General features: G+C 40.3%; 1 protein-coding gene across 1 annotated transcript in view; it reads right to left on the reverse strand.

Annotated features, from left to right (window-relative positions):
* The window catches only part of LOC118931279 (phosphatidylinositol-binding clathrin assembly protein-like), a 34,068-nt gene extending 21,381 nt beyond the window's left edge, over window positions 1-12,687 (reverse strand). The window contains exons 1-8 of the mRNA XM_036923567.2: window positions 11,287-12,687; window positions 9,409-9,551; window positions 8,133-8,208; window positions 7,131-7,233; window positions 6,888-6,981; window positions 6,658-6,769; window positions 5,892-5,998; window positions 5,001-5,042 (exon numbers count right to left, since the gene is read on the reverse strand). Of these exons, the coding sequence (XP_036779462.2) occupies window positions 5,001-5,042; window positions 5,892-5,998; window positions 6,658-6,769; window positions 6,888-6,981; window positions 7,131-7,233; window positions 8,133-8,208; window positions 9,409-9,551; window positions 11,287-11,365 (756 nt within the window). The 5' untranslated portion in view covers window positions 11,366-12,687. The remainder of the gene's footprint in view (window positions 1-5,000; window positions 5,043-5,891; window positions 5,999-6,657; window positions 6,770-6,887; window positions 6,982-7,130; window positions 7,234-8,132; window positions 8,209-9,408; window positions 9,552-11,286) is intronic.
* Window positions 12,688-15,916: the final 3,229 nt, after the last annotated feature.

Genomic DNA, 15,916 nt, shown 5'->3' on the forward strand with positions numbered 1-15,916 from the left:
AGGGGTTCGACAATGCAGGACCTTAAATTAAAGGCAATATTGAGGAGTTTGGGTTTCATTTCAGCAATATTGGGCAAGCACTGGAGGGCTTTTAAGCAAGGGGTGAAATGATAACATCTGTATTTTCCAAATTACCAGAACACCATTCTGGTTGCATTGTGTAAAACAGAGGGCAGAGTATATAGAGGCAGCCTGACTGGAAAGTGAGAGAGATGTGGAAGTTTAAGCTAGGATTATGTTATAGTGGCAGAGATGAACACAGATGGCAGCTGACACGGCAATTGGGGCAGGAAGGAACTGTTTACAGATCTATGGGCAGGGCTAAGGGACAATTCTGAGAGATAAAGGAGCACAATGGGTCTTAAGAAAGGCAATAAGCACAGTGTAGAGGGCCTGCCAGTATGAGGCAGCAAAGCAGAAATCTGCTCAGCAGGATTTTCCTGTTGGGCCAAATGTCAGGACCAGGAGAAGACCTGCCCAACGGTCCCAGACTCAGCTCAGGTTCCAGTGCCGCATCAGGAGTTGCTTGTGCTCAAAGCAGCAGCAGTTCTGGAACCCAGAACCCTGACCACATTCAGCACCAGGGCTACTTCCTAGCCCGCATCTAGGTACCAGACCCGACGGCCTCCACCCTCCCGCTGCAGGCTGAAAGGTGCCCTCACCACAAGCCTCCACAGGCCGAACTCCCCCTCATGCAGGGTTTGTGTTGTCCCCTGGTGGAGGGAGGTGTTTGTGTATGTGCGTACATGTGTGTACCTGTTTGTGAGTAGTGTGTGTGCATGCTCATGCTTATTTGACCCTTGCACAAAGCCCATGTGGTAGACTGCATGACAAGGAAGCTCACTGTTAGGCTGGAGGAAGGAAAAACAAGGACATGCAAACAGAACAGAGAGATGCCACAGGGGGAGAACAGACCAGACCCCAAGGTCAGTGCCTTATATGGAAAGGGGACAGCTCTTCCTGAATTCCATCCTTCTGATGTGCCAACTAAGACCCGGATGTCAGCCTCCTCCCTCTTGGAAGGAAAAAATTTTCTAGTTGTCTATTATGTCACCTTTAGCCAATCATACCTCTCCACGCCCCTTAGGATAGCTTGCCCACTCCTCCCCCTCCTAACCCCTTATAAGCCCCCACCTCCTTGACCGGGTGTGACTTCCCTGGCTTGTGTTTCAGACCGAGGAACATCACCTGGGAATTGCGCTCACATAAACTGCCTGGCCCTTTGTTGCCCCTTGTTGCCTGCTTATTTCGGCTAAAATTTATCTTACACTCATCTTCAGGGAAGTCCTGTATTTCATCCAAGATAGTATGAGCTTTTAAACTGCAAAAGGAAACCCAGGCCCAGGTCAAAACAAGTCCAAACCCTGAGCACTGACCCTCAGCAATGCCACGCTCCCCCCACTGCTTTTCAATGACTGAGTGCTCCATGGCCCCAACAGGGGCTCTGTAACAGAGGCAAATGAATACCAGGCTGCTGAAGACGAGTTCATCACATGAGTATGTATATTATGCTCTACGTGTAGACATTTCAATGCACCCTCTGTAACTAGTTAATGGTTAATTGATCATGCAGGGAATAGACTCAGATTATGTGTATTCATCAGCATTTTAGAAACTTTATTTTATACTGTTTTTGTGGTTAGAAGTTACAAAGTCATACAAGCCTTAACTTAAAAATGTTCTTTGTATTCCAAATTCATCAAAATGCTTCAGCAATACCCAAGACATAATTATCAGAAAATGGCAATGTGCTGAAGAGAGGCTGTGCTGGGGACAATCTGTTCCTTTACAGAGCCCACAGGCACCTGAGCAGTGGGGAGAACAGGAATTCTGGGGCCCAGTGTGAACCTCAAGGATTCAAACATACAAGGTGGGCAAAAAAGGGTAGAGAGATCCCAAAGATGATTAGGAGACTGCCAGTTTCACCAGAGTAAACACACATGGTGGCAAAGGGACAGAGTATTTCTGGTACAGCCATCCAGTCACCCAACAGACATAATAATAAAGAATAAATAAAATTTAAAAATAAAACATCAGAATTTGAAGACTGTCAATACATAAATATTTGAACAGTGTTAGCTGGAAACATGTTTTTTCATGCGATTAGGTCCCATACAATTCACTGAAAGCTATACATTTGTCAAGACACAGCCACAAAAACTCAGCAGACACGATTGGCAGAAAACTGCTTAGAACTACTGCAAGTTACAATGTACCGAATTGCCTTAAGTGGAAGGGCAGCTGTGAGTCCCTGAGACCTCTTTCTTGGGGCACAGTTACCCTCCATCCACCAGAGCCAAGGAAACGCTGTGGGGAAGGTGGGGAAAGGCATCCAGGTACACTGCAGAATGGAACCGTCTGGTAGGTCCCCAAGTTTGTGCTGCTGGGGCTCTGATGAGGGGTGTGACCCCGAGATGCAGGTTTGAACTATTATAGTACAAATAAAAATACACTGGATCACAGACAGAGCAGATCCTGCTACATGACTTTCCCGAGTTGCAGCCAACACGAACTGCATGGAATGGTTGAAAGGTGAGGGATGGACACAGACAGATACACCAGACAGCAGATCCCAGAAGGAGGCTCTGTGAGCCCCAGACAATGTCTAAATCAACGAAGAAAGGATTGGCTGAGGAAACGAGGGAGATTTCCTCTTAAGGAAGCAGAAGGGTTTGGGTGACCCTTACAATGGTGAGCCTGCACCTAGCAGTCTGGCGCCCATTCACATAAAGATGGCTGTAAGCACAAGGACAAACCTACCTACAGTCACAGAGGAAGACCTTAACCCCCTCTGAGGGACGGAGCGGCAGACTAGCTGAAAACGCTCCTTGGAACTGTGCAGTGTTTTGAGTATACCTTTCCCAAGGGCACTGGCTGAGTAGGGCAAAAGTGAAGCTGACGTAATTCCCACCTCTCTCTACTCGCTCCCCTCCCGCGGAGCCCTGCATTCGACTCCATTCCAGGGTTTCCTGGACACCCGAAAAACAGGACCTCTGCCAACCCGAGACCATGACAACTGACTTTCTGTACTGGCTGAGGGCCAGCGGCCAGCACAGTGATAAGGAAGCTCTTCCAGTAAAACGAGTTGATTTATGGAGGAAGGAATGAGGATCTGCATACAAGTTCACCAACAAAGCCCCTTGCCTGCCTCCTGCAGCCTCTCCCACAGCCCAGAGCTGAAGTAAGAAGGAGAGAGGGCAGCCCAGTGGGAGACATGGGCCTCCATCCTGAGTCTCCTTCTGCCAGTCGTTCCCCTACAGTTCTGGCCACAGGCGCTGAGCACTGAAAGAGGCAAAGGTCAAGACACCAATTCCCAGGTCAGTTAATGCTTGTCTGAAAAATCAAAGGACTACATTTGGAGGATATCTAGTCATGCCTCTATAATTTCTGTTCTGTATGTTTCAGGAACTCAGGGGCTAGGACTTTGGTTCATTCATTATAACTCCTTCCTGGTAGGGGTCAAGAATATGTTTGTGATTGATTGAAATCCAATCGTTATGGTGCTTTGGGCAATGAAGTGCTATCTTCTCCCCTACTAAGCCAGATATTCTCATTGTCTCTGCCTAGTGATCTGACTTCTCATTCAGGAAAAGCCATGAACATTTCATCCAACAGTGGTTCCTACTGTGGACCTCTCTAGGGGATTCTATGTCTGTGCACAATCTCCTTTGTACTTATATGTACATGTGCTGTGTATACTTGAGGGGACACATTTCTTCCCTTTAAAGATTTATGAGAAGACATCAGACAGAAACTTCCTTCTTCTCTCCCACCAATCCTAACATTTATTTGCATCTGCAGCCATCCACTCCTCCTTGATGGCTTGTAGGCACATGGAATGGAAAACAGAATACATTTACAGTTCTGACCCTGGCTGTGTTAAATCTCTCACTCACTCCTTTTTCTAGACCATCTGGTTACCCCTCAGAAAATCATAGTGATCCACTTTTACCCATGCTAAGTAGATTAGAGGAGCAGGAAGTGGCCAGTACACTGAAGACCTTGGAGAGCCACATGCACTCCAGAGAGGAGAAAAACCCTACAAAGATTCAGGACACTTCTACATCAGTAAAACCTTTAGGGTTTCAGTGGCCAGGGATCTACAAGGAAACCCCATCCAAAATAGCAGATAATGTAGTGCATCTTGCACCTCCCACCATAAGAATGGAAGAACAACACCTGGTAGACCTCTTGGGGTTCTAGAGAAAGCATATTCCCACGTCAGGGATAATGGCTTTGGCCCATACCCCAGGTGACCTAAAGGCGTGCCACATTAGTTTGGAGCCCATAGCAGGAAAGGGCTCTGTAGCAGGCCCAGGCTGGACCAGCAGCCCTGCTGCTTGACCCCGATGGTACATCTGGATGAGCACAGCTGGTCCAGAGGGCACAAGCAGGCTGAATGAGCAGGTTGCCAGACTCTCATTTCATCCACACCTGCTACACTGCCACCTCTAGATCACATCACACCCACTGCCATGTTAAAGATTCCTGATGACCAGATTCTGGGGAAGGAAGAAGCCTGAGTTCATTTGATTCTCACAATACTGCTATGAGATAGACAATAGTACTACGCTCATTTTGCAGTTGCAAAAACACAGCATGGAGAATGCAAATGCACTGCTTGGGATTACACACCTGCAAGTAGACAAGGCAGGAAGCCTCAAACCTATGTTCATTATTCAAAATACTCAGCAGTTTCCACTGTTCAGTTCTGTCCATTTAGAAAGTATGGTCAAGTTGTTATACTGTGTGTCCCCATTTAGCACTCAGTAGGGAATGGCATCTTTTATAAGACCAATAGCTCACAGACCTGTTCAGAAGACACAACTCTATGTATGTATGTATGTGCGTGTGTGCACACGCATATGTTACTCATGGGGAAATCAAAATACACATGAAGTATATGGCAAAGGATGGAGTCACAGATGACGATTAATATAATAAACATGTGAACACAAACAGAAAACCGTTATTTAAACACATAGGAGAAATACACTGACCTCAGTAACATATGGAATTTTTTTCTGGTCAATTCCAACTTGCTGAATTCACAAAAGAGGGGAAAAAAGTTCATATTACAGCAGGGCATGGCAAGAAAGAAGAAAAGTAACTGTGAGATCAATGAGTGCAAAGAACAGAAAATACCCCGAGAGCATGAATTCCTTGCTAAGATGATAACTAGACAGATCAACAAAAACATAGCAGGCTAAAGTATGCTTTGTACATTTAGGCATGAACTTATTTGTCCTAAGGATAAAACTATAAAAGAAAAGATTTGCCAAATATTGAGTCTTTGCTGTTTTGGGAAGAGCTTAGCAGCATTTTGGGTACCTTACAAACGTGTCCTAATTTTTTAAGTAGTTGAAAGTCAGCTATTATTCATACTGTTGTTCTCCTGTGGGTAATTGTAATACCTCTTCTTTTTTTTTTGCTTTGCTTTTCAGAAGTCCCACTATTGTTTGCCTAGGTGTGGTTCTCTGTGTTTCTCCTGCTTGGCTTCCTCTGAATGTCAGGGCAAACATGGGGCTCCCCTCGTACGTTTCTTCTCTCACTGATCACAGACTTGTTCTACCTACTACCCAGTGCCTGAAGAAGACTTACATCATACATATTTCGGCTGAGTTGTCGAACTGTTTCGGGTGGGAAGGTAAGCTTACCCTCATGACAACAAACAGAAACCCTTGTAACACTGCTTTTGAGCACAAGTACACTGGATGGTGCATCTGAAGTACCTGATTTTAGTCTTCAGTTTTACTGTTTACTAAATAGTTAAAGCTATTAGCGATTTTTGTGTGTTTGTGTGGTGGTAGGGTAGGGAGGTACAGTCATACCAGATACTAAACTAATACAGAAAATAGCAGAAAAACCTTGAATAGAAACAGATTCTGTACCTCAGCAACTTTCAAGGACTGTGCCAGTTTGGTTGTCCTTCCAAGGAACTTGATGTAAATATCCAAACTTTCCTTGCATTGGTTCCTCCTCATGTCAAAATATTTGCCTAGAAGTAGAAAACAAATCACGATGAAGGAGCCAACATCTCAGCTATTTTCAGCTTCACTCCATTCTGATTATTCTATTTTAAGCTGATTCTGGATATGATTTTAACTTGTTCAAAACAATTATAGTTTTAATCCAGTTATTTTGTTTTAACAAGCAATGACACTGCTCAATCCATATGATCAACAGATTTTCATGAAGTTAACTACTGCGTGACCAACACTATAATCTTTTAAATGAATATCAAGTTCTGAAGCTCTGAGGAAAAGGGCTGTTTTTGACAAACGACATACCATCAGAGTACACACGTATTTCAGTATTTCTTACGAATTAATGATACTGACCCTCTCTTGATTTCGGTGATGTCTGATGTGATCAGTCTATATGCAAGGGACTTTTCATTCAAGGACTTGCTATATCGTCTGATGAAGGTTGACATAGTATACCCTAATGAAATGTTCTGCAGCTAAATAATTTTTACCCAAAAAAGAAATAGAATGTCTCATTATTTCAAAATATATGTGACCCTACTTTGAATATCTTCAAAGTATCTTCTACTTTTAATCTAAGACAAATACAAGTCTAAATATAAACAATTTTTACAAATAAATTATTTTTACCAGTTTATTTTTTTAAAGTGATGCTTGTTATTCAGCCTACCTAGCAGATTAAGGATGCCATCATTATAGGCTGCAAAGAGGAGAAGAGAATCTTTAAAGAGAAGCATGAAGGCAGCACGTATTACACCATTAGTTAGTTCATCAGGATTTGCCTGGAAATTAAATAAATGAGTAGTATCAATTAACACCACAGCTTAAAACAACTCCTTCTCCCACCTACACTTACTACCATTTACCAATTTTTAAAAAAAGGATATACAAAGCTCTCACATTAAAACTAAGAAGAGCATCAAACTGAGTTTGAATGACTCGAAGGGTATTTAACAGGTCTTCCGTATTCATGGTTCTCATCATACCATCAGTCCTGTAAAAGATAAAAGAAATCCTAATTAAGAGTGTGAGAAGCACTGGGATATTAACATCTTGAAATAAAGCTGTGTTTTTGACAAAGGACATATCATCAGAGTACACACATATTTCAGTATTTCTTGCTTACAAATTAATGATACTGACCCTCTCTTGACTTTGGTGATGTCTGATGCGATCAGTCTGTATGCAAGCGACTTTTCATTCAAGTACTTGCTATATCGTCTGATGAAGGTTGACATAGTATACCCTAATGAAATATTTTTATTATTTACAATTTAACCAATATCAACCATTTACCATATATGTTAATAAATGCAAAGACATCATTCCACATTCATCCTTGTATCTCAACAATATTTTTGAGGCCTTTATTAATCATTTAGTCCAACATTCCTCAAACTTTGTTAAATATTTTTTACTTCCTCAAAGTCTTAATATCACCTCATGATGTGGTGTTGATGGTGACATTCCTGAATAGAAAAAATAACTGAACTTTATCAGTGTCTTTCACATTTCCACAGAAACCACTGTAAATTCTTAGCACTTCCCTGAAATTCTCCATCCCATTGCCACCATCTCTCCCCTGAGCAAATGACCTTGCCCTCTACTTCATAGACAACATAGAGCAAGAAAGGCCATGATAGAAACTCAGCCCCTCATTACTCAACCTCCAAATGTACCTTGATTCATTTATTCAACAATTGCTGAGTGCCTACTATGAGCCAGTGCCCTAGATACTGGAAGTTCAGCAGTAAATGGACAAAAATCCTTGCCTTCTCAGAGCTTACATTGCAATAGGGGTTGGTAGACAAACAAAAGAAAAAAACGCAGAGATGGTTAGTTGGTGAGAAAAGAATAACTCAGGCAGAGAAGGAACACAGAGGTGTAGTTCTATTTTTGGTAGACCGAAGAAGGAAGGCCTGAGTAAATACCTAGAGGTTTCAATTTCCTCTCTCTAGTGTGTTATTCTTCTTAGTAAGCACACAAACATGTATTGCATAACAAATTTAGAAATTTTTATCATCGTAAAATGTATAACACACCACACCCTTCATAAATTCGAACTAATTTTTTTAACTAGGCATGGTTGTCAGAACTTTTCCCTCCTGGCTGCACAGAGACATTTTCATCAAAGAATCATCTTACCTTCTATGACACTTTCATCCAGGAAGTTGTGTAAAGTGAACAAAGAGTTTCTAGATGCAAGATGTTGGATAAAACGCTGTCAAACAAACATGCCAAGTTCTAAAATTACTTCCTGTCCACAAACAGTGCTCAGCTCACTAATGACTGTCATTATGAATGCATATTTAACATAATTCTACCATACAGCTTCTATCTATTTCAGGACGGTTGGTAAAGGTGAGCATGATCGCATCCTGGGCTGCCCAACATAAACATCTACAGTGCTGTCAACTCTCCTACATGACTTTCTATCTAGTCATTCCCCCTTTTTAATTTTGAGAAATTTTAATTAATTGCAGATTTAATTATTTCAATAATTAGTATTAATTTTTAAAATAATTTAACTTACAGAAGAAAAGAATAATTTGATACAACTGTGTACCCAACTACCCAGAAATAACAACTGCTAACTTTTTAACATACCTACTTCAAGTCTATTTTAAAAATAAGAGGAATAGGGGCTCTCTTGTCCCCTCCTGGCGTGAGCCAGGAGCTCTATTCTCTCAGTTCATTTCTAAGTAAAAGCCTGTACCTTGCTCTCCTAAAAAAAAAATAATAATAATAATAGGAATAAAGTATTACAGACCAAGTTAAAAGTGCCCTTTGCCCCATCCCTAAGTTCCATTTCCTTCTCTTGCCTGGAAGGAACTGCTATCCCATTTAATGTTATATACTACTTCACTGTATGAACACACTTCTTTTGAGTTATCTTTCCCTAGTCATTTAAATTTAACTGATTTCTACTTTTTAATTATTATAAAAATGCTATGAGAAGTGGATTTGCTGAAACTTATTAGAAAGCAATAGTCATTAACATTTTCTTCAACTACAAAATTTAGTCTTTTGCACTTGTAGACATTTCATTCATGTGGAATTTATTTTTGTATCTGGGGTAAGATAAAGAGCTCATTCTATTTTTTTCCATAGGGATGTTATTTGTACCAAAAGGCTTTATTTTAAATTCCATACTTTCCCCCACATTTTTAGCGCCACCAAGCTCTCATGAGTGCAGTTCTACTTTTGAGCTATTATGTCTGATTTCTATATATATTCTATTTTCACCAGTACCATCCTGTGTAATGACTTGCTTTCTATTAAGTTTAAAGTAGAAAATGGAAAATCAGTTTTTTAATACATCCTACTACTCACTTCCCCCACTTGTTGACAAACAAAGAACATTGCGCAATTGTGTACTGACAGTCCTGTGAGGCTAAGAGGAAATGCCTACCATGCTCACCTCATTTCCATGCACCATAAGGTGATGCACAGTAACCAGAGCTTTGAACACCACCACCCAGCTGCTGCTCCTGGTTTTCTCACAAAGAACATCAGCCAAATGTTCAACACTCATATTAGTTTCATTTATGTACTTTATGAGATCTAAATAAGAGATGATGACAAGCAATCAAATACAAACTGAAAAATAATTTTCAAAATCAAAATTGATAACTTTAACTTAAATACAGATGCAATCAAGTCTGAGAAATGACAAAGGGAATAATCCAAAACATTTTATTCATTACAAGTATTACAATTTGTACTCGTGCATCATGCATGACTTTTTGAATGCCTGTCTACCCTATTGTTCTGTATACTTGATGAGGGGAGGGACTATGTCCATTTTAGTCACCACTGCCTTCCTAAGACCCAGCCCAGTAGTTGGCACCTGATTATGGAAAATATTTGTTATATGAAAGAATAGGACTCAAAGAGGTAACCTGCCCAATGTCATACAGGTATTTAAGTGGCAGAGCTAGTATTTGAAATCAGATTTGTTTGACCAAGGACACCAAGATAATAACCATTATGTCATACAGCCTCTCTCCAGCAAAGTGTCATTCCAATGGAGGTTTAGTCGTGAGCTTTCCTTGTAGAGTCATTGAGCATCTAACCCTTTGTTTGCTTCTTCTAACCCCTATGGCTTCTTTGAGTCCACTTCCCCACAACGCTGTACCTGCTTTATTGCAACGGCTTCCCAATTTCCTGCCTCAGGGTTATAGCCCTTCGTTAGTTTATTTCATACAGCACCTCAAAAAATAACTTCCGTTGTTTCCTCTTCCCATTCAAGAATGAGCAATGGTTTCCCACTGCTGATCAGTTCAAAATCCTCTTTGCTTTCAAAACTACTTGCAACTGTCACTACAACACAACCTCAGCCCTTGTGCTTACTCATTAATCAGTATAGTCACACGCATCATATTAGGAGGGTACTTAACAAAGATGCCAGTGAATTGTAGAAACAGGCTGTCCCTAACTCTAGACCCAGATTTACTTCATCAACAAGTGCATATAATCAGTGTTGCTGTGCCACGTTTAAGGTTGTGAAGAATGGGATTCTCTCATATTGTTTTATCTCTAGGTCTGCTTCATTACTCTTCCTGTAAAGTTTCCTCGGCAAGTATTTTGTTTCTGCTTTCCCGTGATTTCAGCCTTCAGCCTAGAGCTTTGGGATGTCATGGAACTATTTCAGTGCTGTCCTTTGGTTCATGACCATGCAGGGCTGGGTAAGACATACACATTATCATGATAAGCAGATAAACCTTCAGCAGGCAGATACATAGCACATATTGTTTATGAAGTCACTGTGCAGTAGGACCTGAAACAATAGGAGTAGGGCTAGCCTGGGAGTCTATTGTGTCTTTGAGCAACAGATAACTTTAAGAACCAAAACTCCTTCCCATGGAAACATATACACAGCAGTACAAAAAATGCTGTAGATAGTCTAAAGTGTCTTCATGGACCTTAGGCTAGGAGTACCTATGAGAAAATCTGCTTGATTTGTCCTTTCTTTATTTCAGAACACTCTATGACCATGACGGTCGTCATGATTTATAAGGGGCTTTGGTGGACTTTGGAATTGAAACCCTTCTCAGAAGCCTCGGTTGTTATTTCACTACCTCTTAGGTCCTAACTTATTTGAATAAGTTATGAATAGTATGGAGTTAAAAAGTCCAGTAGTTCTCTTTTAGACTCACTAAAAGATTACTAAAAATGAGGACTTGATCTCTCCGCTCCTGCATGGGCGAGGAACGTAGAGAGGAAGGCTGGGGGTTGGTGTGGGGTGCCACCATTAGAGGCACCCAGGTAGAGCCTCCCACATGGGATACCTACTCACCTGCTAGGTGTTTTGGCTCCGGTTCTGACGGCTCATCTGTGGTAGCCCCGAGGGCAGCCTTGGAGGCAGACGCCCCCATGTGCGGCACAGACCGCAAGCTATGAGGGTTATGGCTGCGGAGTCTGGTCCTTCCTCTTCCGGAACAGCAGACTGAGCAAGAAAACAGCAACGGGGGCGACGTTAAGGGGCACTGGACATGATAGAAGAAAGGGCTGGCCCTGCAGGTAGTCTTCACCAGGTAACGTTTTATTCGTGCAGCCTGACGCAGACGTGCAGCATTATGACATAGAAGCCGAAGTCGTTAGGCGCCAGAGTTCTGCAACAGCGCCTAGCAAAAAAGGGATTCCGAGCGCTGGGTCAGGCTTGGGGCAGGGCTTTGCATAGTAGATGCTCAATAATGAAATAAACAGCACCGACTGAATGAATGTTATGAGTAAGGGGGACTCCAGATGAAAGGTCAGGAGATCTTCAGGGTCTTGGGAATCTGAATGGCCCTATGACGTACTTTGGAAATCATTTATTTGGCATTGTTAGGGATGCTTTGGCCACATATTATAGGGGATGTATCTTGCCTGAGGTCGTGGCTTACCCTTCAACCAGAATAAAATACCTAAGCACACAAAGTTATTCAGACTACTACGTTACTATCCTTTTAATATCTGTGAAGACCATAGTGATGTTACCTCTGTTCATTCCTGATTTTGTTAAAGTATGTCTTCCTTTTTTTTCTTCATTTGCCTGGAGAATAATCAACTTCACCGATCTCAAAAAACCACCTTTGGCTTCATTGATTTCCTACATATTCTGTTTTCTATTTCATTGATTTCTACTCTTTATTATTCCCTTCCTTCTACTTGTTTACAGTTTTTTTCACTCATTTTCCGGTTTCTTAATGTATGACAGGTTACTTACATGATATTCTTCTTTTATAATATAGACATTTACAGTTAAGTACTGTTTTGTAGTTGTCAGAGAACATATTTCTTATGATTTCAACCATTTAAAATTTCTTGAGATTTTATGGAACAGAATAGGCCCTATCAAGGTAAATGTTCTCTGTACCCTTGAAAAGATGCATTTTTTTCTACAGTTGGGCACAGTGTTCCAATTAAATGTATATTACAATTATTATTGTATCACAAGTAAATTAGACTGTTCATTTTCATTTTTTAATTGAAGTATCGCTGATATACATTCTTATGTTGGTTTCAACTATACAACACAGTGGTTCAAACACCTACCCATAGTATTAAATCCTCACCCCTCCAGTGCATTTACTATCTATCAGCATACTAAGATGTTACAGAATCATTGACTCTATTCTCCATGCTGTATTACCATCCCCGTGAAAAACTTACATTATGATTGAGAATTATTGTGCCATTTTATTCCTTTCACCCTACCCCTAAGACCACCCAAGCCCCTCCCCCTTGGTAACCACTAGTCACTTCTCAGTGTCTATGAGTCTATTGTTTTGTTCCTTCTGTTTTGCTCTGTTTTTATACTCAACAACTAAGTTAAATCATAGGGTATTTCTTTTGTTCTGCCTGGCTTTTCTCACTGAGCGAAATACCCTGTAGATTCATCCATGTTCTTGCAAATGGCAGGACATTTCTTTTTATGGGTGAATAATATTTCATTGTGTATATGTACCACCTCTTCCTTATCCATTCATCTACGAATGGACACTTAGGTTGCTTCCATTTCTTGGCTATTGCAAATAGTGCTGTGATAAACATAGGGGTGCATATGTCATTTTCAAACTGGGATCCTGCATTCTTAGGGTAAATTCCTAGGAGTGGAATTCCCAGGCCAAATGGTGCTTCTATTTTGAGTTTTTTGAGAAACCTCCATATTGCTTTCCACAATGGTTGAACTAATTTACATTCCCACCAGCAGTGTAGGAGGGTTCCCCTTTCTCTGCATCCTCACCAACATTTGTTGTTGTTTGTCTTTTGGATGTTGGCCATCCTAACTGATGTGAGGTGATATCTCATTGTGGTTTTAATTTGCATTTCTCTGATGATTAGTGATGTGGAGCATCTTTTCATGTGCCTGTTGGCCATCTAAATTTCTTCTTTGGAGAAGTGTCTGTTCAGCTCCTGTGCCCATTTTTTAATAGGCTTGTTTCCTTTTTGTTTGTTGAGGTGCATGAGCTCTTTATATAATTTGGATGTCAACTCCTTATCAGATATGTCCTTTATGAATATATTCTTCCACACTGTAGGATGTCTTTTTGTTCTACTGATGGTGTCCTTTGCTGTACAGAAGCTTTTTAGTTTGATGTAGTCCCATCTGGTCATTTTTTATTTTGTTTACCTTGCCTGGGGAGATATGTTCATGAAGAATTTGCTCATGTTTATGTCCAAGAGAGTTTTGCCTATGTTTTCTTCTAAGAGTTTTATGCTTTCATGACTTACATTCACGTCTTTGATCCATTTTGATTTTACTTTTGTGTATGGAGTTAGACAGTAATCTGGTTTCATTCTCTTACATGTAGCTGTCTGACAGTAATCTGGTTTCATTCTCTTACATGTAGCTGTCCAGTTTTGCCAAAACCAGCTGTTGAAGAGGCTGTCATTTCCCCATTGTATGTCCATGGCTCCTTTACCATATATTAATTGACCATATATGGTTGGGTTTATATCAGGGCTCTCTAGTCTGTTCCATTGGTATGGGTCCAGTCTTGTGTCAGTACCAAATTGTCTTGATTTTACTGTGGCTTTGTAGTAGAGCTTGAAGTTGGGAAGTGAGATCCCCCCTGCTTTATTTTTCCTTCTCAGGATTGCTTTGGCTATTTGGGGTCTTTTGTGGTTCCATATGAATTTTAGAATTATTTGCTCTAGTTCATTGAAGAATGCTGTTGGTATTTTGATAGGGATTGCATTGAATCTGTAGATTGCTTTAGGCAGAATGGCCATTTTGACAATATTAATTCTTCCTATCCATGAGAACGGGATGTGTTTCCATTTATTGATATCTTCTTTAATTTCTCTTATGAGTGTCTTGTAGTTTTCAGAGTATAGGTTTTTCACTTCCTTGGTTAAGTTTATTCCTAGGTATTTTATTCTTTTTGATGCAATTGTGAATGCAATTGTTTTCCTGATTTCTCTTTCTGCTAGTTCATTGTTAGTGTATAGGAAAGCAACAGATTTCTGTGTATTAATTTTGTATCCTGCAACTTTGCTGAATTCAGATATTAGTTCTAGTAGTTTTGGAGTGGATTCTTTAGGGCTTTTTATGTACAATATCATGTCATCTGCAAACAGGGACAGTTTTATTTCTTCCTTGCCAATCTCGATGCCTTTTATTTCTTTGTGTTGTCTGATTGCCATGGCTAGGACCTCTAGTACTATGTTGACTAAAAGTGGGGAGAGTGGGCATCCTTGTCTTGTTCCCGATCTTAAAGGAAAGGCTTTCAGCTTTTTGCTGTTAAGTATGATGTTGGCTGTGGGTTTGTCATATATGGCCTTAATTATGTTGAGGTACTTGCCCTCTATACCCATTTTGTTGAAATTTTTTGTCATGAATGGATGTTGAATTTTGTCAAATGCTTTTCCGGCATCTGTGGAGAGGATCATGTGGTTTTTGTTGATATGTTGGATGATCTTGATGGATTTTCTAATAATGTACCATCCTTCTTCCCTGGAATAACTCCTAGTTGCTCATGATAGATGACCTTTCTGATGTATTTTTGAATTGGGTTTGCTAATATTTTATTGAGTATTTTTGCATCTATGTTTATCAGAGATATAGGCCTGTAATTTTCTTTTTTGTGGTGTCTTTGCCTGGTTTTGGTATTAGAGTGATACTGGCATCATAGAATGAGTTTGGAAGTAGTCCCACTTCTACTTTTTGGAAGACTTTAAGGAAGATGGGTATCAGGTCTTCAGTACATGTTTGATAATATTCAGTGGTGAAGCCATCTGGTCCAGGGGTTATGTTCTTAGGTAGCTTTTTGATTACCAATTGAGTTTCCTTGCTGGCAATTGTTCTGTTCAGATTTTCTGTTTCTTCCTGGGTCAGCCTTGGAAGGTTGTATTTGTCTAGAAAGTTGTCCATTTCTTCCATGTTATCCAGTTTGTTAGCATATAATTTTTCATAGTATTCTCTCATAATTCTTCATATTTCTGTGGTGTCCATCATGATTTTTCCTTTCTCATTTCTGATTCTGTTTATATCTGTAGACTCTTTTTTTCTTGATAAGTCTGGTTAGGGGTTTATCTATTTTGTTAATTTTCTCGAAGAACCAGCTCCTGCTTTCATTGATTCTTTTCTACTGTTTTACTCTTTTTGATTTTACTTATTTTTGCTCTAATGTTTATTATGTCTCTCCTTCTACTGACTTTGGGCCTCATTTGTTCTTCTTTTTCTAGTTATGTTAATTGTGAGTTTAGAGTGTTCATATGGATTGTTCTTCTTTCCTGAGGTAGGCCTGTATTGCAATATACTTTCCTCCTAGCATGGCCTTCGCTGTGTCCCACAGATTTTGCAGTGTAGATTTATTGTTGTCATTTGTCTCCATGTATTGCTTGACCTGTTTTTATTTGGTCATTGATCCATTGATTATTTAGGAGCATGTTATTAAGCTTCCCTGCATTTGTGGGCTTTTTCATTTTCTCTGTGTAAT

This window comes from Manis pentadactyla, chromosome X, assembly GCF_030020395.1.
Source record: "Manis pentadactyla isolate mManPen7 chromosome X, mManPen7.hap1, whole genome shotgun sequence".
Lineage (NCBI taxonomy): Eukaryota > Metazoa > Chordata > Mammalia > Pholidota > Manidae > Manis > Manis pentadactyla.